General features: G+C 30.9%; 2 protein-coding genes and 1 pseudogene across 2 annotated transcripts; 1 reads left to right on the top strand and 2 right to left on the bottom strand.

Moving 5' to 3' along the window:
- LOC114711641 (mitogen-activated protein kinase 20-like) overlaps positions 1 to 20,623 on the top strand; it is a 64,337-nt pseudogene that overhangs the window by 9,052 nt on the left and 34,662 nt on the right.
- On the bottom strand, positions 546 to 2,872 carry LOC114711694 (receptor-like protein EIX2). Its single transcript, XM_028896114.1, has 2 exons — positions 1,741 to 2,872; positions 546 to 945 (listed from the first exon to the last, which is right to left on the bottom strand). Exon 1 carries the CDS (start codon positions 2,766 to 2,768, stop codon positions 1,764 to 1,766), a length of 1,005 nt encoding a protein of 334 aa, XP_028751947.1. The 5' UTR covers positions 2,769 to 2,872; the 3' UTR covers positions 546 to 945; positions 1,741 to 1,763.
- LOC114711638 (receptor like protein 21-like) lies at positions 15,497 to 19,832 on the bottom strand. The gene is made up of 5 exons (XM_028896059.1): positions 19,560 to 19,832; positions 18,943 to 19,034; positions 17,141 to 17,271; positions 16,049 to 16,135; positions 15,497 to 15,882 (listed from the first exon to the last, which is right to left on the bottom strand). The coding sequence occupies exons 1-5, from the start codon at positions 19,830 to 19,832 to the stop codon at positions 15,497 to 15,499; spliced, it is 969 nt and encodes a 322-aa protein (XP_028751892.1).

The following is a 20,623-nucleotide window of genomic DNA, read 5'->3' as shown; positions in this document are numbered from 1 at the left end:
AGTTCCAACCCCAAAATATTCTCAAGATGCATGATTGCATCCTCAGTGGACCTCTTCAAGGAATTCAATGTGTGCTAACTTTGTGCAATACCATGAAATATATTCTCTTGATGCTAAATATAAAATTAACTAGTTTGCATGAATTAAAAAATTAATTCAATTAATTATTTGTAAAAAAATGTGTTGATTTTTTTAAAACACTTATCCTGTTACATATTTATATTAGAGTGTAATCAACATAGCTATAGCGATATTTTGACAAAAAATATAGTAAATACGTGAGATAAAAAAAATTAACATCTTGTGTTTATAATTAAAACAATATTCTTAATTTAGATTGGACAAGGTAGAAAGATATTATATCAGAACTAGTTTATTTCGGCACTTGAAATCTCCTCGCAAGATTGCCATGCTCTATGTGAAGACTAGATGTTCATTATATCTTGCCAGGCTTTTCCAATTTGTCAAGCTGGGATCCCAACCAAATGGGTCTAGGGAATATATCGCAAGCCAACTTTGTGCAATATGTTTGACATGATGCATAATTGAGGTTAATTTAGAACTAGCAATTAACCTTAATTTTAAAGGCTCATTATATGTCACATTCTACGAATCATGAACATCATAACAAGAATAGCATACTTCAAATCAAAATTATATCTGAACTCATATTTTTCACTAAAAAATAGCACAATTGAGATATTGACTAGGAACATGAAACCACATCGTAGAAAAATCCGACATACCAAATTTGTGTAAATTACCAAATCAAGCAGCAAGTACAGAGACAGACACACATATTACTGAAAATCACCAAACTTGGACAGCCCCAAACTTTTGAATACTTATTGAAGTTGCGGCCATTTATCAAAGCTTCATCTAAAATTCCATTGATCACAGGGCTTAAGCGCCGAATCTTCTGGGACTCATGCGAGTCTTGAAAATCTGGAATCAACCGCCTATTGCTTAGAATAACAAGCATGAATAATATGAGTTCACTCTGCCACAATCAGAACTGAAAAAGATCTTTTGAGTGTGAGTTTTTTTTTAAAATGACAATTAACTTGTAAAGAGAAAATGAAAATCTAAACTTTTGGATCATAAATCTAAATGTTGTTTTGAAATATCAACAACTCTTAAAAAAAGTTAAAGTATATTTTTGGTCCTTTAACTTTACGTAAGATTTTAATTTTGTACTTTAACATTATAGATTATATTTTTAGTTTGTTAACCGTAAAACTTTTAACAAAGAAAAAAATGATGATATTGAGATCTTGAATGCTGAAATAACATTCTTAAATGTTAATATACGAAGTTTAATAACTATGATTGTTACAAAAAAAAATTATCATATAAGATTTTAGTGTTAAAAATATACTTTTTAAAGTTAAAGGATCAACTTAAAGTCTTGTATAAAGTTAAAGAACCAATTATATAATTTTGCCTTTGAAAAATGAGGAACATGATATATGGACACTTAAATATTTTAAAGATTGATTTGGGCATTTTAATTGTTTTAGAATAAAAGACTAACAACTTAATTTCTTTTAAACAGTTGAAATTAGTCGTTGCATTCATACATGGACGGAGCCTTAACTTGCATCATGCATTTGATTTAGGAAGCAACAAACAGAAAAATGAAATCATTACAACACTACTGATGAATTTGTGTGGAAATAAAAGTTATTACGAAAAATAGCTTTAGATTCGAATAGATAGAAGTATAACTTTATAACCAACCTGGAGTTGCAGCATATTCCCATTCAGCGGAATTTTTGAAGCTTTATGGCGACAATAACATAGATTCGATCAACCACACCATTAAAAAATCGAAAATAAGAGTGCCTCCATGCTCTGTTCAGGACTAGTGAACCACAAACTACCCAGAATCCTACAGCAAAGCCAACTCCCATTCCAAGATACAATGACTTCATAAAACCATCATCCTCATTTTCTTCAACTTTCTCTGTATTATCTGGTATTGTGCAGTGCTTTTGAAGAGGAGGCCCACAAAGATCAGGATTTCCGGCGTAACTCCATGCATCAAAACTCTGAAGCTGAGTGCCCAGCGGAATTTGGCCGCTGAAATGGTTGTACGACAGATTCAAAACATCGAGAAAAGATAGACCGGACATGCTCTGAGGAATATTCCCATGAAGATTGTTGTGGGACAAATCAAGAGATTCTAGATCTTTCATCTCTCCAATCTGCTCTGGTATCTCTCCTATCAAATAATTGTAGGACAAGTTCAGTGATTGTAACTCGGTGAGCTTGAACAACTGTACAGGAATTCCTCCTGATAGCTTATTAGCTGATAGGTCAATACTTCTCACCAACTTTAGAGTTTTCCCATACTCTAATTGTTGACCCTTTGTGTGCAAATCAATTTTCATGAAGTCTTTTGCAGTTGTAAAGAAATGATTTGATACTGGACCGGGTAAAACATTTGTAAATGAAGGCAAACTGGTCGCGTTGTGTAGACAGTGAGGGATTGATCCAGAAAATTCATTATTAGCAAGGTCCAATATCGTCAAGTTCAAGAGACAACATAGTTGTGGCGGAATGTTCCCCGTAAATTGATTGGATCTCAATTTTAGAATTGATATATCTTGGGGCATCCATGTTTGTATACCTCCAGAGAAGTTATTTCCTTCTAAATTGAGAAGCACCAAAGACATGCAATTATTGAAAGTCGAAGGTATATCACCAAAAAATCTATTATTACGTAGATCTAGCGCCTCTAAGCGAGGTAATGATGAACCCATCATGGGTGGAACTCGACCGGTCAACTGATTATTCCCCAAGTATAAGTCAGACAAGTTCCCCAATTTGTTCCAACAATCTGGAAGTTTTTGAGTGAGATAATTATTTGATAGGTCCAAATACAGTAAATAGTTGTGACACAATAAAGTATCTAAAGGTCCCGAGAAATAGTTGTGAGATAAATCCAAAACTCCGACCAAATTTGATACTCGAGGAAGCCTTCCTTTAAATTTATTAGATGACATAAATATTTTCAAATCTGTCTGCCCTGCTCTAATTGAGGCGGCAGACTCATTTTGGCCAAGAATGTTTGGGAGCGGACCACTCAAGTGGTTGAAGCTAATATCTAAATAGTCTAATAAAGCTGATGCGTTTAGGAGATTAGAAGGAATGGAACTGTGAAACAAGTTATTAGATAGATCAAGGATAGTTAGGCTATCAAGCTGGCCAAGCCACTCAGGTATTGACCCCTTGAGTTTGTTGTTAGATAGATCTAAGTGCCACAGATTTCGATAGCCTGAAAGATCTGGAATTTGACCTCTCAAATTGCATTGACTGAGATTAAAAAAGCTGAGATGATCTTTGCTAAGATTGAACAACCAATTAGGTAATCCAAATGTAAAATCATTCAGACTAAGATCAAGAAATGAAAGTGATGAGCTAAAATTGGCAGGCTGGAAAGACAGAATAGAGGTGGTCAAATTACAATCACCCAAAAATAAATCCTCCAGAGGCAGCGAGGCCAATGATTGAACCCAATTGGTTTCACTAGGAAGATGAATGCCACTGAGGTCGAGAGATGTCAGGGACGGAAGCCGAGAGAGCCAATAATGAAGATTATCAGTGTGGAGATGAATATTGTATGATAAACTCAGATAAGAAAGCTTAGAAGAATTGGGTAGCAAATGGGTATGAGTTGCAACAGAATTATTGATAGGCGCCATGCTTATGCGTTCAAAGTCATTGCCGTCCAAATGCAGCAATTCGAGAGATTCAATAGCAAGTAAAGAAGATAAGTTGATTTCACCTCTCAGTAATTCTGAATCCCCGTCGCCCAACAGAAAAAGGTTAACGACTCTGTTGTTGGTATCACACTCAACTCCATCCCATTGGCAGCAATCTGGGAGAGTGGACCAAGAAGAGAGGCGGTTGGAGGGATCAACAACGCCTTGTTTGAAGCTTAAAAGTGAACGTCGGTCCCTCTCATGGCAGCAACTGATTGTGTTGAATCTCACTGCACATAGCAACGCCAACAGAATCAGAGACATTTGTGACGTCCGACGAAGAATCATCATGAAACTGTTTCTTGAAGTGGTGAAGCAGGGACCTAAACGGTTCCTTGAAATATTTATATAAGCACCTGTGGATTTTTTTTTTAATTTTAATTTTTTTTAAATTTACATGAAGTTTCATTTTAGTACTTTAAATTTAAAAAACATATTTTCAGTTATTTAGTTCTAAAACCATTAACAAAAAATAATAATATTGGGATTTTAAATATTAATAAGAAATTCTAAAATTTAATATAATTTTCAAAACAATCATACTTATTACAAAAGATTATCATTTAAAACTAACGATTATTAGATGACTAAAACTATACTTTTTAAATTTAATTAAAGGACTAAACTAAAATTATGTATATAGTTAAAGCATTAGACATATTCTTTAGCCATTAATTTTTTTATAGAAAATTTTACATTAAATTGTTTTTTTCCTAATTAAAAATAAATTGCGTGATTTTTTTCCCTTCAGTTATTAAGACAAATTTCTCTTTATTCTCAAAATCTATAAAACTATGCCAAACAAAAAACATAAAATACAAGAACTTGTTCTAAATGTTTTTGAAGATTTAGTTCTTCCCATTTTCATGATAAGTTGATTTTGAAGGTGGATGGGAGGTTTGCATGATTTAAAACAAAAAAATATTGAAGGAGAATGATAAAATTAAATCTTTTTTCTTTTTTTTGGGAGTAAGGCTGATAAAAGCACTTAAAAATAGAATGAAAGTTATAAAATTTTTGCAAAATTTAAAAGAATTTACATTAATGCTCAAAAATAGAAGGAAAAACTCTACAATTTTCTCAAAAATATTTGTATAGCTTACTCCTTTAATTTTTTTTAAAAGAGAATAGATGGAGATTGATATGAAGTTTTTTTTTATTTAAAAAAAAAAGAGAATAGAAGGAGATTGATATGAAGGTTTATAAAAGCACTTAAAAATAAAATGAATATTTGTATAATTTCAGCAAAATTTAAGAGACTTTACATTTAGTTCTCAAAAATAGAAGAAAAATATCCTTTTAATTTTCTCAAAATACAAAATATATGTCTAAAGGTTACTTTCTTGATTTTATTTTCTTGACCAATTCACAGAAGTTTTCCAATATTTTTTCCAAGTCTTCTCACCTTTTTTTTTTTCCCTCCCAGTCTTTACCTCAAATCCCGTTGCTTTTCAGTTATGACTTTTTTCTCAGGAAATTGCTATGAAATGGGTAAATAGTTAATACCCATCGAACACGAAACGCTACAAGTGATTCGCTATTCTTTGTGCAGTTAATAAAATATTTCTAAACGCTAAAATATTAAGTTTAATTTTTTAAAAATAATAATAATTGGCATACAAAATTATTATGTGAGACCTAAGATTTTATTAAATTAGGATTAGAAGGTTAAAGATATTTTATAAAATTAGGAGACCAAACTAAAATTTTATTTCAAGTCAGATGACTAAATATACTTTTTTTTTTTTACCAAAGATTAAATATACACTCTTATAATTTTTCATCACTAAAATCTTCCCTGCCGAGTGAACCTGAAAGTATTTCCCAGCATGTGTTTTAATGTGTGTCTGTTTGTGTGTGTGTGTGTGAGAGAGAGAGAGAGAGAGAGATACTTCAATAAAGTTGATCGATTTCATTAAAGAAAAAGAAATGTAAATTCTGAAATATATGATATGAATTCTAAATCGTTGGGGGGGAACAAGACTATGAAGTCTGAATGTAAATACTAAAATTTGTATTTATTTGAAAAGGAATACTAGGGGAATCATATACGTATCATGAAATTTGTAATGCTATTAACAAATTCGGTATAATAATTAACAATAAGTTGTCTAAAAATTTTAAAAAATAGCACTTTTGCGACTTTAATAACACGATTAACAAGTTCTATAATACTATTAGTACAAAATAATATATTAAATATGAAATTTGATTTTTTTAACTTAAATATTATCCTCTTACTTTTAGACGTTAAAATGTTTATTTTGAACGAATTTTAATTATTTAATTAAATTGAACCGTTTGGTTTTATTAAGAATATTTGTTCCCTTGGAATCCAAACCATTCTAAAATAGAAATCTTGTTCTTCTTAAATAAATAATTAATATCTATATTGTTTTTTTTTTGTGCTTTTTCCAAAATTATATTATATAAACTTAATTAGTCTTCATATATAATGACGTTCTCATATGTGTTTAACTTGCTTTTTGGCTGTGTTTAAGCTTTTTGAGGCCCTACTGATCGATCTTTATTATTTTATATAGCTTCATGAATTTTTTTAGAATCTTCAGCAGTTCCCATTGCTTTTGAATTACCTTTTCTCAAGAAATTGCTGTGAAATGAGTAATAATTGTATAATGCCCGTCCACCGCCTTTTTGAATTGCTCTGAATTACTCCTGATCAGTTCTCATTGCTTTTGAATTATTGGTTTTTATCTGCGTTAAGACTGAATTATACTAGCTTTGATATCTAATATAAGAATTAGTTTGACTTTCATTTGGATCCTAAATATAAGATTCAAATCCATTTTATCTCTTATATTTATCTATTTATTTCAAAACAGTCATTGTAATAGTCACATATATTAAAGGTTCTATCAAATCCTAGTTCTAGTAATTGGTATTCTAGGGAATTTAACTTATATTTATTATAAATAACTAACTTAACAAACCTTTTTAATTTACTCAAATTAGTTAACTAACTTTTATACTTCTCCGGTCCTTAATATAAGACCTATTTAACTAATTTGATTAGATTAAAAAAGTTAGGTAAGTTAGTTAATTATAAGAAAAAATAAATTGCATGATTTTTTCCCCTCAGTTATTAAAACATATTTCTCTTTATTCTCAAAATCTATAAAAATATTCCAAGCAAAACAAAACATAAAATACAAGGACTTGTTCTAAATGTTTTTGAAGATTTAGTTCTTTCCATTTTCATGACACGTTAATTTTGAAAGTGGATAGGAGGTTTGTATGATTTAAAAAGAAAAAAAAATTGAAGAAGACTGATATAGTTAAATCTCTCTCTCTCTGTTTTTTTTTTTTTTTTTTGAGGAAGGCTGATAAAAGCACTTAAAATAGAATGAAAGTTAGTAAAATTTTAGCAAAATTTAAAAGGATTTACATTAATGCTCAAAAGTAGAAGGAAAAAATCTACAATTTTCTCAAAAATATTTGTATAGCTTAACCTTTTATTTTTTTTAAAGATCTCTTTTCCAAAAGTCTTGCAACCTTTTTTTTCCAAGTATTCCGACCTTATTTCCCACGTCTTTGCCCCACATCACACTCAATTGCAGTCTCTATGTTAGTTTTCTGAAGTCTAATAATTTCAATCTTATTTAATGGCTGGTGTTGATAAATCAATGAATCACTACCATTACCTATATAAGCTCAAACCAACACCACAAAAATCTTAGGGATAAGATCACACAAGAGGCTCATGCTTGAAAAGTTTTTTTTTTTTAATTTTAAAACAATATATTTGACCTCGTCAAAAGTTATAAGTGATTTATGCAAGGACTAAATTTTTTAAGACAAAGTACAATAGATTTTGTTTTTCCTGATAGAGAAGAAAAGGGAAGAAAACTTTACTAGAAAAAAGCAAAAAACGAAAGGAAAACAAAAAGAAGTTAGGATCTCCAATCCCCTTTAACAAGCTAGAGAGAAGGTCGATTGATCAAATAGATATTGTCATTAAGTTATTATAACAGTAATTATTTGTTATAATGGTTGTAAATTTGTGCTCTCTCTTTCTTTTTCTCTCTATGTTTTTTTTTTTCCCCGTATGACTTAAACTTGTGATCTGTTATTTGTGAGTCATTTTTGATTCTTTTAAAAAATTAATACAAGGTTACTTCAAATATCCCTTCTTTTAATTATTTAGTGTATTAGAATTTTGAGAGACACATCGCACATATACTCAACCAATAAGAGTAATTTTAAAAAAATACCCAAAAAAACCAATGTTGAAATCTTATTAGAACTAAAATAATGACTTCAATAAGCTTCCATATTTAGAAGATGAGTAAATATTTGTTAAGTTATCAGGTTTTCCCCCCTCAAAATTAATTTTTTGTGGAATAAGTACCAATCAAGTCATTTTGTCAAGTCTGTCCACCCATTTCTACAACTCCACCAACCAAGCCAAGGCGTGTCTGGTTTACAATCAAAATATTTTTTAAAAATATTTTCATATAAATCAAGACAAAATTTTTCTTACATATTTTTTTGTATTTTGTAAAATTATTTTTAAAATTATGATTTAGTTTCTACTTAAATACCTGTTAAGTCAATTTGTTTGTGATAGGTCAAGTCTTTGGACCTTCCTTTTATTATTATTATTATTCCAAGTATTGTGAAATGGATGCTGACCAAGTAAAAGGCGTTATACTAATTATCAAGATCTTTGAAATTTTCAAAGTCGTTTTACTTGTCATCGGCAAGAATGTCTCTTATTACTCCCTCCTTCCCTTTATATAAGTAATATTAGAGCTCATCACATAGATCAAAATATTAGTTAAAATCAGTTAAAGATAATAAATATGTAGAAATTAGAAGTTCTTTCTTTAAAATATCCTTATTTATGGGGGGAGAGAGTATAAGAGAGAGTGTGAGAAAATTATTATAATAAAAAGAATCATGAAAAAGAGAAAATGTGTGATAAAAAAATGATGGTTTGGAAAATGAGATAATAAATATATTGAATATTAAAATAAATAATTAATAAGGGTAAAATAGAGAATTCGTTACAAAAATTCAAGACAACTTGTAAATGTTGTTTATATTTAGAGACAAAAAAAAAAGATGATGGTTGTTGCTTATAAAAAGGGATGGAGGAAGTACTTTTTAAATGTTGTTTTCATCTGTTTTAATATTATTGATTAAATTAATTTTTCTGATAATTAAACGGAGGGTAAAATAGAAAATTCGCTATAGAAATTTAAAATAACTTGCAAATGTTTCTTATATTTAGGGATAAGAAGAAGATAGTGGTTGTTACTTATAAAAAGGAACAGATGAAGTACTTTTTAAACGTGGTTTTCATCTATTTTAATATTGTTGATTAAATTAATTTTTCCGATAATTAATTTGACCCAATTTCAAATCTTAAATTTCTATAATTTAACGTTCTTGTTTTTTTTTTGGTACTTGTATAATTTAGCAATTTGAAACTAAACTGTATTCATTATCTTTTTCGTGGCCTTGAAGAAAATATATCATTTCTTAGCATCTGTAACGTGTTGTGTTTTTCCGTCTTTCACTATAACATAGAAATTGTAAATAAAAATTGCCCAAAATGGAAATTGGAATAAAACTGTACATTCCATGATCAATATTGTGATAATTAAAGAAACTTCAAGATTAAACATTACAATAAACGGGTGCTTAGGTTGAAAAAGGAAAATATAATTTTGCCATTAGTACAGCTTACTCTTTTTTATTTATTATTTTTTGAAATGACCTTTTCCCAAGGGTCTTGTAGCTTCTTTTCCAAGTCCTCCCAATCTTATTTCCCACGTCTTTGCCCAAATCACACTCAATTGCGGTCTCTATGTTAGTTTTGTGAAGTCTTCTAATAATTCCAATCTTATTTAATGGGTGGTGTGTGATAACTCAATGAGTCACTACCATTGCCCATAGCTCAAACCAACACCACAAAAATTTTTGGTATAGGACCACACTAAGTGATTCATGCTTGAAAAGTCTTTTTTATTTTTAATTTTTTTAATTTTGAAATATAATATTTGAACTCGTCAAAAAGTATAAAAGTTTTATGTAAGGACTACGTTTTTTTAAGACATAAAGTACAATAGATTTTTTGTTTTTAAATGTATGGAGAAGAAAGGGGAACAAAACTACAAAAACAAGAAAACGAAAGGAAAGTAGAAAGAAATCAAGAATTCCAATACCCCTCCTTTCCTCTCATTTTCCCTCATATCAAACGGATGCTTAAACTAGCTACTAATCTTGATTTTAAAGACGCGTTATATCACATTCCCCAAATCATGAACACCGCAATAATTAAGAATGTCATACTTCAAATCAAGCTCACATCTCTCACTAAGATGCAACAATTTGAGAGGGAGAGGCCTAGAGTTCATAGATTGAAGTTTCATCTGGTCGTGCGAAAATTGGGGGGGGGGGGGGGAAGAGAATAGAAGGAGATTGATATGAAGGTTTATAAACGCACTTAAAAATAAAATGAATGTTTGCATAATTTTAGCAAAATTTAAGAAAATTTACATTTAGTTCCCAAAAATAGAAGAAAAATATCCTTTTAATTTTCTCAAAATACAAAATATATGTCTAAAGGTTACTTTCTTAATTTTATTTTCTTGACCAATTTACAGAAGTCTTCCAATCTTTTTTCCAAGTCTTCTCACCTTTTTTCCCCCAGTCTTTGCCTCAAATCCTTGTTAGTGGGATTAATAATTGCTGACTATTACTGTTGTAATAGAAGTATTACAAAGACGTGCACAACACACACACACACACACACAACACCAATATAACTTTGCCTCAACAATCTTGATGAGTTCCCATTGCTTTTGAATTATTGCTTTTTTCCTCAGGAAATTGCTATGAAATGGGTAAATAGTTAATGCCCATCGAACACGAAACGCCACAAGTGATACACTATTCTTTTTGCAATTAACAAAATATTTTTAATCGCTAAAATATTAAGTTTAATTTTTAAAAAATAATAATAATTGGCATACAAAATTATTATGTGAGACTAAAGATTTTATAAAATTGGCAATTAACAAAATATACTTCTTTTTGTTTTTTTAACCATTTCCTGGCCGAGTGAACCTGAAAATATTTCCCAGTATGTGTTCTAATGTGTGTGTCTGTTTATGTGTGTGTGTGTATGTGATACTCCAATAAAGTTGATCGATTTCATTGCCAAAAAAGAAATGTAAATTCTCAAATAGTCCTCCCATCCTAAATATAAAATATATTTTATAGTATAATTTACATCACAAGATGGGTCTTATATTTAAAACCAGAGGAATATATACTTTGAATTCTAAATTGTAGAGGGGAAAAGACTATGAGGTCTGAATGCAAATACTAAAATTTGTATTTATCTGAGAAGGAATATTGGGGGAAATCATATATGTATCATGAAATTTGTAATACTATTAACAAATTCGGCATAACAGCTAACAATATGTTGTCCAGAAAATTTAAAAGGTAACATTTTTACAACTTTAATAACGCGGTTAACAAATTTTATAATGATATTAATACAAAATAATTTATTAAATATGAAATTTAATTTTGTTTACTTAAATATTATCCTCTTACTGTTAGACGTTAAAATGTTCATTTTGAACGAATTTTAATTATTTAATTAAATTGAACCGCTTGATTTTGTTAAGAATATTTGTTCCTTTGGAATCCAAACCAACCATTCTAAAATAGAAATCTCGTACTTCTTAAATAAATAATTAATATCTATATTGTATTGTTTTTGTGCTTTTCCAAATGAAATTATATTATATAATTTTGACCCTGATTTTGTTTTTCATATGTAATTTTGTTCTAATCTTTCAGTGAAGTAATTTTACTCCTGATTTTATTTTTTAAGTGTAATTTTATTTCTGATCTTTTTTTTCACGTGCAATTTTACCTATGATTTTTTAGGGTTAAAATAGTATCTTAAGCCTTGTTGTTTTCTTCATCACCATTAAACAAAATTCTTTCAACTTTTTCAAGTCTTCCAGCTTTCTTTCCGACGTCTTTGCCGCAGATAACAGCCTATCACTTTATTCAAAGAGTACAAAGTCTTCGTGTTCAGTTCCTCTGGAATTGCAGATTCATACTTAATTCTACTCTGTGATTAATGGAACTCACAGAGGAGCGTCCCTTCTTATCTGCTTCTGTGAAATTGCATCAATTAAAGTTGGAGAATGCTTTTACGGTCTTTCCATTTTTTCGTTTTTTTTCAAGCAACTCCACTACTTTCCAACTACACTTCTTTCAACTTCTATATATAAATCATGTCTAACCGTCTAACTAAAATTAAGATGAGAAATTTAAATGATGGCAAAAGTTTTTATTCTTTTTTAACTTTACACAAGGTTTCATTTTGATGATTTAATTTTATAAAATATTTTTTAATCTTTTAACTCTAACACAGCTAGTTTTATCAACAAAAAATACCCACATTAAAATTTTAGTAGTTGACAAAACATTCACAGATGCTGATGTATTAAATTTGATTTCTTAAAATTACAATGATTGGCACAAAAATATCATTATTTAAGATTAATTTTGTTAGAGTCAAGAATTGGGAAAAATATTTTATAAAATTAAAAAACAAAAATGAAATTTTGTATAAAGTTAAAAAATCAATCTGCATTTTTGCCTTGAATCATTAACTATTTTGTGAATGAAAATTTTTCAAATCCTTAGAATTGAAAAGATAATAAATACTCTCTTATGCCTTACAAAAATCGTCGTCCATGTCAAGTCCTTCTCAACTTTTCCCCCTCAAGTCTTTGCCCGTGAAATAAATGCCCAACGGAGTCATTATACATAATCATCAAGTTTTACGACTTTTTTTTTTTTTGCCGCAATTCTTCTTTGCTTGTATAAAACGTGGAGTAGTCATCAATATTACAAATATTTATCTTTGAAATAAATACTCATATCTTACTGTTTGTTTTTTTCACTTGTTCACATGTTCTCTGTTTGTTCTGTCTCTTCCCCTGTTTGAGCCCCATTCCCCCAACGTGCGTTTTAATGTGTATATATATTTTTTAGCACTTCAATATAGTTGATCGTTTTCATTAAAAAAAAAAAAGAATGTAAATTCCGAAATGTAGACTTTGAAGTCTAAATCGTTTGGGGAAGAATGTGTCTTCTTTAATTTCTTGATCCGGAGGCCCATTTAAAATATTTGAAGAATGTGTCAGGCTTTCTTTTTTCTTTGATTGAAAGAATGTGTCAGGCTTTAAACGCTATTAATATTGCCGGGACGATATATTTATCTTCTATAATTCTTTCATTGGCAATCACAACTTTACTGCATTTTAGATATTCCTCACATTAAAGTCATATATCAACTATAATTTCCACTCTTACGAAAGTTTACAAATAATCTTTTGGCTGGGGTTTCCTTCAATTGACTCGTTTATTTAGTGATTTTTTTAAATTTTGGTATTACGTGTAGTTAGTGATATTGTCAAGTTTATTGTCAAATAATTTATATATGAAATAGTTGTACTGTGTTCTGAACCCTAAACGGTTTATAACCTCTGGATCGGATCTTTTTTTTTTTCTTTTTTAAATGTTAAAGCATATAAATATCCTTCTATTAGAGGCAATCTTATTCAAGGGATTGTCGGGCAGTAAATGTGGACACTTCTTTTAGCGAGAATTCAAACTTTAACTCATCACGTAGGATTGGATCTATTTAAATACTACAAATAGAAGCTTATGAATTATGTTTTTAGGAGAAAGTTTATCTGTGAGTTGAGCCCAATAGTTGGCTGATGATATTCTGGATAATTAGGTTGATCATTTTGGATATTTTAAATTCAGTATGATTGATTATTTTAAATTATCAACAAGTGGGTTGATAATTAGTATGATTGATTATCAACTAAATTCAGCGTGTATTATGTTTGAAATAGTTATATAGGTTTATGGATAAATTGTAATGTTGTGGGTTTCAAAGTGCCTCAACCCAAATGTTAGCTTGCAAGTTTTTGCCCAATACTTTAGTTAAAGATAAGATTTAATCCTTTTCTACTCTATAAAAGGCACTTTTCTACTATGAAAATGTGATATCGAGTTTTGTATATCTATAGCTCGATCTTTTTATAACCATAAAACGACCTTTATTGATTAGTTGTACTTGTTTTTTTTTTTTTAATATCATGATTAACTTTTATATCAACCGATAAAATTCTTTTTTACTGTAATACTGTGCTTAATAGGTGATATTCTTTTCTACCATAGTAGGATTAAAAGATTTTATGAAAATGATTAGACTTTATGGTTTATAAAATGGAATGAGTTTACTGCTAACTCAATTATAGCTACATGATCGGCTGTGTTTGGATGAAACCAAACCATGATTTGGAAAATAGCTTCTGGAAAAAATAGATTTTGTAAAGAATAGGGGTGTGTTTGGCATACACCCCAAACCATGGTTTTGGGATCCAAACCATGGTTTGGGAAAAATGTTAGCCAAACACCCTTAAAAAAATTAAAACCATGGTTTGGGTTCAAAACCATGGTTTTAACTCCAAAACCATGGTTTTAGGAAAAACAGAAATTTTTTACTTTTGGAGAAAAAAAGGAGAGTGTGAGAGCCTATAGGATATGTATCTTGTTGTTTTTTTTATAAACATATTTTTTATAAACATATTTAATCTTATATCTTATAAATATATATACATATTAATTATTTATTAATTATATTATCTTATATATTATTAATATATGTTAATAAAAAATATATTATTAACAATTTTATTCCTTCAAATTAAAATATATCATAAAATATATTTTTTCTATAATTATCATATTAATTTATGTCAATTTGTATACATAAAAAATACTTCTAATAACAACTATCCAAACATTCACACTTCTCAAAATCACTTTTTCATAAAATATATTCTTTCCAAAATCTATTTTTTTCAGAATCTATTATCCAGAAGCTATTCTCCAAACCATGGTTTGGTTTCATCCAAACACACAGATTTTGTGAAAAGGTGATTTTGAGAAGTGAGAGTGTTTGTATAGTTATTATCAGAAGCACTTTTTATATGTACAAATTATTAAAAAAAACATAAGTTAATATGATAATTACATAAAACATAGATTGTATGATATATTTTAATTTGAAAGAATAAAATTGTTAATAATATATTTTTTACCAACATAATTAATAATACATAAGATAATGTAATTAATAAATAATTAATATGTGTATATTTATTTATAAGATATAAGATTAAATATGTTTATAAAAAATTAATTAAGGGGTGTTAAAGTCATATTATTGTTGAGATTTACTCTAATAGACACAATCATACCCTCCAATTTGAACCAAAAGCATAATGGATTCACTTTTCCTGAATCCAAAACCATGGTTTTGACCCAAATCATGGTTTCAGATAATTTGTGCCTGTTTGGGTTGTTTTTTTCCCAAACCATGGTTTGGCCTGCTATCCAAACAGGGCCGATAAACATGTCAGATACTGTTGCTATAAACCTATAGTAATGTAACTTTTGCTCTGCATTGAGAAAAACTTAGCATATCATAATGGGAAAAAGAACTTTGAATTTAAATAAAGAAAAAAATTACTTCATCACTGATACGAGCTGTAACTTATTTCCTTTTAGTGGGATCATCGAAGCTTTGTGGCCACAACAACATAGATTTGGTCTACCACGCCATTAGAGAACCGAAAATAAGTGCATCTTCATGCTTTGTTCAGGAACAGAGAACCACAGACTACCCAGAATCCCACAGTAAAGCCAATTCCCAGACCAAGATACAATGATTTCAAAAAAGCATCATCCTCATTTTCTTCAACATGCTTTGTATTATCTGCCTTTTCTTCTGTTGTGCAGTTCTTTTGAAGAGGAGGTCCACAAAGCTTAGGATTTCCTATGTAACTCAATGCATCAAAATTTTGAAGTTGAGTCCCCAGTGGAAATTGTCCCATAAATTTGTTATATGACAAATTCAAAACACCTAGAAAAGACAAACTAGACATGCTTTGAGGAATATTCCCTTGAAGACTACTATGGGAGAAATCAAGATACTCTAGGTCTTTCATTTCTCCTATTTCCCCTCGTATTTCTCCTGTCAAATCATTATACGACAAGTTCAATGATTGATTATATTGGTTTGAACCTGAACAACTGCTTAGGAATTCTCCCAAATAGTTTGTTTACTGAAAGGTCAATATTCTACATAAAGAATTGGCTTGTCCAGGGTTCTAATTCTTGACCCTTTGTATGCAAATTACTTCTGAGTTTAAATGGGATTGCAAAGTCATCTGATAATGGTAGACCAGCAGGTATTGTTTGAGTGATGAACCAATCATTCAAAGACCCTAAAACCATGCTAGTTAAATTGTGAAGGCAATAAGGTATTGATCCTGAAAGCTTGTTATATGCGAGATCCAAAACAATCAACTTAGAGAGGGTACATAGCTATGAAGGAAGGTTGCCTATAAATTGATTTAGATTTCAATTTCACTACTGATACATTTTGCGGCATCCATTTTGGTATGCTCCCAGAAAAATTGTTTCCTTCCCGATTGGTGAGTAGTGAAGATGTGAAGTTCTGGAAAGTCAATGGCATATCTCCATAAAAGCCATTATTATGTAAACCTGGTAACTTAATCTCATTCTCTGGTTAAAAAAAAAAAAAAAATCTCATTCAATAAACCTATTGTTGGAGGAACTTCACATAACTTATTATACTCCAAATATATGTAGGACAAGTATGGCAAATTGCCCCAACAATGTGGAAGCACTCCAGTCAAAAAATTATTTGATATATCCAATTACCACAACATATATTTCTCATCCTCAGTGTGACACAACAGAGACGATAAAGATCCAGAGAAAAAGTTGTGAGCCAAATCCAAACCAGAGACATTTGCTGATATATGAGGAAGGTTGCCTTCTAATTTATTAAATGACAAAAATATGAATGCACTGGTTAGCAACAAGTCTGAGCTATCTCCACTGAGTTGTGAGACAAATACAAAACCAAAGAGGGCTTCACAAGGCTTTTTTGGAAGTGTACCACTCAAGTGATTGAAGCTAAGATCTAGAGCTGATAAAGCTGGTGAATTTCCAAGACTTGAAGGAATGCTGTTACTGAGTGAATTATTAGATAGAATTATATTTTTCAAGTATTTGTGTTGACCTAACCAATCATGCATTGATCGTTCGAGTTTGTTATCAAATAGATTTATGGTATGCAGGTTTTGATACCCTGAAAAATCTGGAATCGGACCTCTTAAATTGCATTGGTCGACATAAATATAGGATAAGTCTTTACTAAGATTGGACAACCAACTAAGTCCATATTAGAATAAGATAAATACCAGAAAGTGAGCTGAAATTGACATCATCCTTAACAGAAGGAACACTGAAGCTGGTCAAATGACAGTCAACTAGAACTAATTCCTCAAGGGATAGAGAAGCCAATAATTGAATGACTGTCAAATGATAGTCTCTATAAGAAGACAAACACCAGAGAGATTGAGAATTGTCAGGGAAGGAAGTCGAGAGAGCCAATCAAGATAATCAATTTGAAGATGAAGATTGTAAGAAAAAGACAAGGTAGAAAGCTCAGAAAAATTTGCAGCAAGGGAAGTATTATTGATAGGTGGCGTGCTAGTCATTGTAGTCCAAATACAAGGAATCCAGAAATTCAAGTTGAAGCAATAAAGATAAGTTGATTTCACCTCTCAAGGATTTTGGACTCTTTTGATTTGGACTTTGCAGTAGAAGGGATATGACTCTGTCGTTGTAATCACACGAAACTCCTTCCCATGCACAACAATCTTCAGTATACATAATCATCAAGTTTCACGACCTTTCTTTCTTTATTTTTTTTTTTCTCCCAATTCTTCTTTGGTTGTATGAAAGGTGAAGTAGTCATCAATATTATAAATATTTATCTGTGAAATAAATACTCATATCTCACTGTTTGTTTTTTACTTGTTCACATGTTCTCTGTTCGTTCTGTCTCTTCCCCTGTTTGAGCTCTATTCCCCAGCGTGCGTTTTAATACACACACACACACACACACACACACATATACCCGCGCGCGCGCGCGCATTTTTTAGTACTTCAAATCGTTGGGGGAAGAAGACTACGAAGTCTGAATACAAATACTAAAACTTGTATTTCTGAGAAGCAAGGAATTTGGTGAGAATCATGTATCTTTAATTTCTTGATCTGGAGGCCCATTTAAAATATTTGAAGAGGCTTTAAACGCTATTAATATTGCCGGAACGATATATTTATCCTCTACAATTCTTTCATTGGCAATCACAACTTTATTGTATTTTAGATATTCCTCAAATTAAAGTCATATCAACTATAATTTCCACTCTCACGAAAGTTTGCAAATAATTTTTCGGCTAGGGCTTCCTTCAATTAACTCGTTTAGTTAGTAATTTTCTTTGGTTATTACGTGTCAAATAATCTATATATTAAATATTTGTACTGGGGGTTGAATCCTGAACGGTTTATGACCTCTGGATGTTAGGATTGGATCTATTTGAATACCGCAAATAGAAGCTTATGAATTATGTTTTTAGGGAAAAAAAAATTTCTGTGAGTTGAGCCCAACAGTTGGCTGGTGATATCCTGGATAATTAGGTTGATCATTTTGGATGTTTTAAAATGAGTATGATTGATTATGAATGAACAGGTATGTTATATGCTTGAAATAATTACAAGTTTATGGATAAATTGTGATGTTGTGGGTTTCAAAGTGTCTCAACCCACTTGTTAGCTTGTAAGGTTTTGCTTAATGCTTTTAATATAGATAAGATTTAATCCTTTTCTACACTATAAAAGACACTTTTCTACCATGAAAATGTGATAACATAACATGATCTTTATTGATTAGTTGTACTTTTTTTTTTTATCATGATTAATTTTTATATTAACTAGTGAAATTCGTTTTTACTGTAATACTGTGTTTAATAGGTTACATTCTTTTCTACCTTAGTAGAATGAGAAGACTTCATGAAAATGATTAGACTTTACAGTTCGTATTTCATAAGATGACATGAGTTTACCGCTGATTAAAATGATGCGTCTATATCGCAGGCTAATAGAAAAGTTAAGTTTAACTATTATGTTGCTGACTCAACTGAAAGTCCTAACCGACCTGGGGGCACTGGTATCTTGACTCTTGTATTCCAATTCAGCAGAATCTTCGGAGTTTATATCCACAGCAACATATAATTTGGTCTCCCACACCTTGAAAGAATCGAAAAAAAGAGTGGACCTATACTTTGTTCAGGAACGGAGAACCACAAACTACCCACAACTCCACAGCGAAGCCAACTCCCATTCTAAGATGCGGTGACTTCAAAAACACATCATCCTCATTTCCTTCAATCTGCCCGATATTGTTTGTTTTTTCTGGTATTGGGCAGTTCTTTTGAAGAGGTCCACAAAGCTAGGACCGCATCTTATATTTGAGGAAGCCGTTCTTTAAATTTATTCGATGATGTAAATATATTTAAACCTATTGGAAATAAGTTCGCTATGTCCCCATTAATTGAGCTGGGAGACTTATTGTCGCCAAGGACCTTTGGGAGTGCACCACTCAAGTCATTGAAACTAATATCTAAATATCCTAAAGTTGATGCATTAAGGAGATCAGATGGAATGGTGTTGTGCAACAAGTTATTAGATACATCAAGGTAAGCTAATATATCAAGCTGGCCAAGCCAATCAGGTATTGATCCTCTGAGTCTGCTGGTAGATAGATCTAAGTACATTAGATTCCGATAGCCTCAAAAATCTGGCATTCGACCTCTCAAATTGCATTGTCTGAGAAAAATCAGAGAGATGATCTTTGCTAAGATTGAACAACCAATTAGCTAATCCATTTGTAAAATCCTTTAGACCAAGATCAAGATATGAAAGTGAGCTAAAATTGGCATATCGGCGAGACAGAATAGAGCTGGTCAAATTACAATCATGCAAATCTAATGTCTCCAAAGGGGGCAAAGCCAATGATTGGAGCCAAACGATTTCACTAGGATTCATGTCACCAGAATTGGGAGTTGTCAGGGAAGGAAGTCGAGAGAGCCAATAATGAAAGATTATCAATTTGAAGATGAATATTGTTTGATAAACTCAGTGCAGAAAGCTTAGAAGAATTTGGCAGCAAATTTGGATGAGCTGCAACAGGTTTATTGATAGACGCCATGCTTATGCGTTCAAAGTCATTGAGGGACAACTCCAACACTCGTAGAAATTGAAATGCAAGTAAAAAAGATATGTTGATTTCACCTCTCAAGGATTCTGAACCATTTCGATTCAAATTTGCTAGGTTAAGACATATGACTCTGCTGGTGTTACGATCACACTCAACCCCATGCCATTGACAGGAATCTGGCAGAGTAGACCAAGAAGAGAGGCGGGTGGAAAGATCAACAATGCCTTGTTTGTAGATTAGTAGTAAGCTTCGATCCCTTTCAGGCAACAAGTAACTCTGTTGAATTGCGCTGCACATAGCAACACCAACACTATAAGAGCGATTTGTGATGTGAAAGGAAGCATCATTATGAAAAGATTTTTCTTCAAGTGAAGGCTTGCTATGCATATTTCTAGTGATTTTTATATAAGGACTGCGTATTAAGTTATATATATATGTATTTGTATAGCTTGCTCTTTCTCAAGCTTCCGTCCTTTTCTCCTGTCTTTTGTTCTTGTGTTTTTTTTTTTTTGGCCTCACAAAATGCTTCCCATTTTTTTACCAAGTCTTCCGTCCTTCTTTCCCAGGTCTCTGCCCCAAATCACAGTCTATCACTTTATGCAAAGATTGTAAAGTCTTC

This window comes from Neltuma alba, unplaced genomic scaffold, assembly GCF_004799145.2.
Source record: "Neltuma alba isolate B1F8T4 unplaced genomic scaffold, ASM479914v2 tig00011304_pilon, whole genome shotgun sequence".
NCBI lineage: Eukaryota > Viridiplantae > Streptophyta > Magnoliopsida > Fabales > Fabaceae > Neltuma > Neltuma alba.
This window is presented reverse-complemented; position numbering and strand designations above follow the sequence as displayed.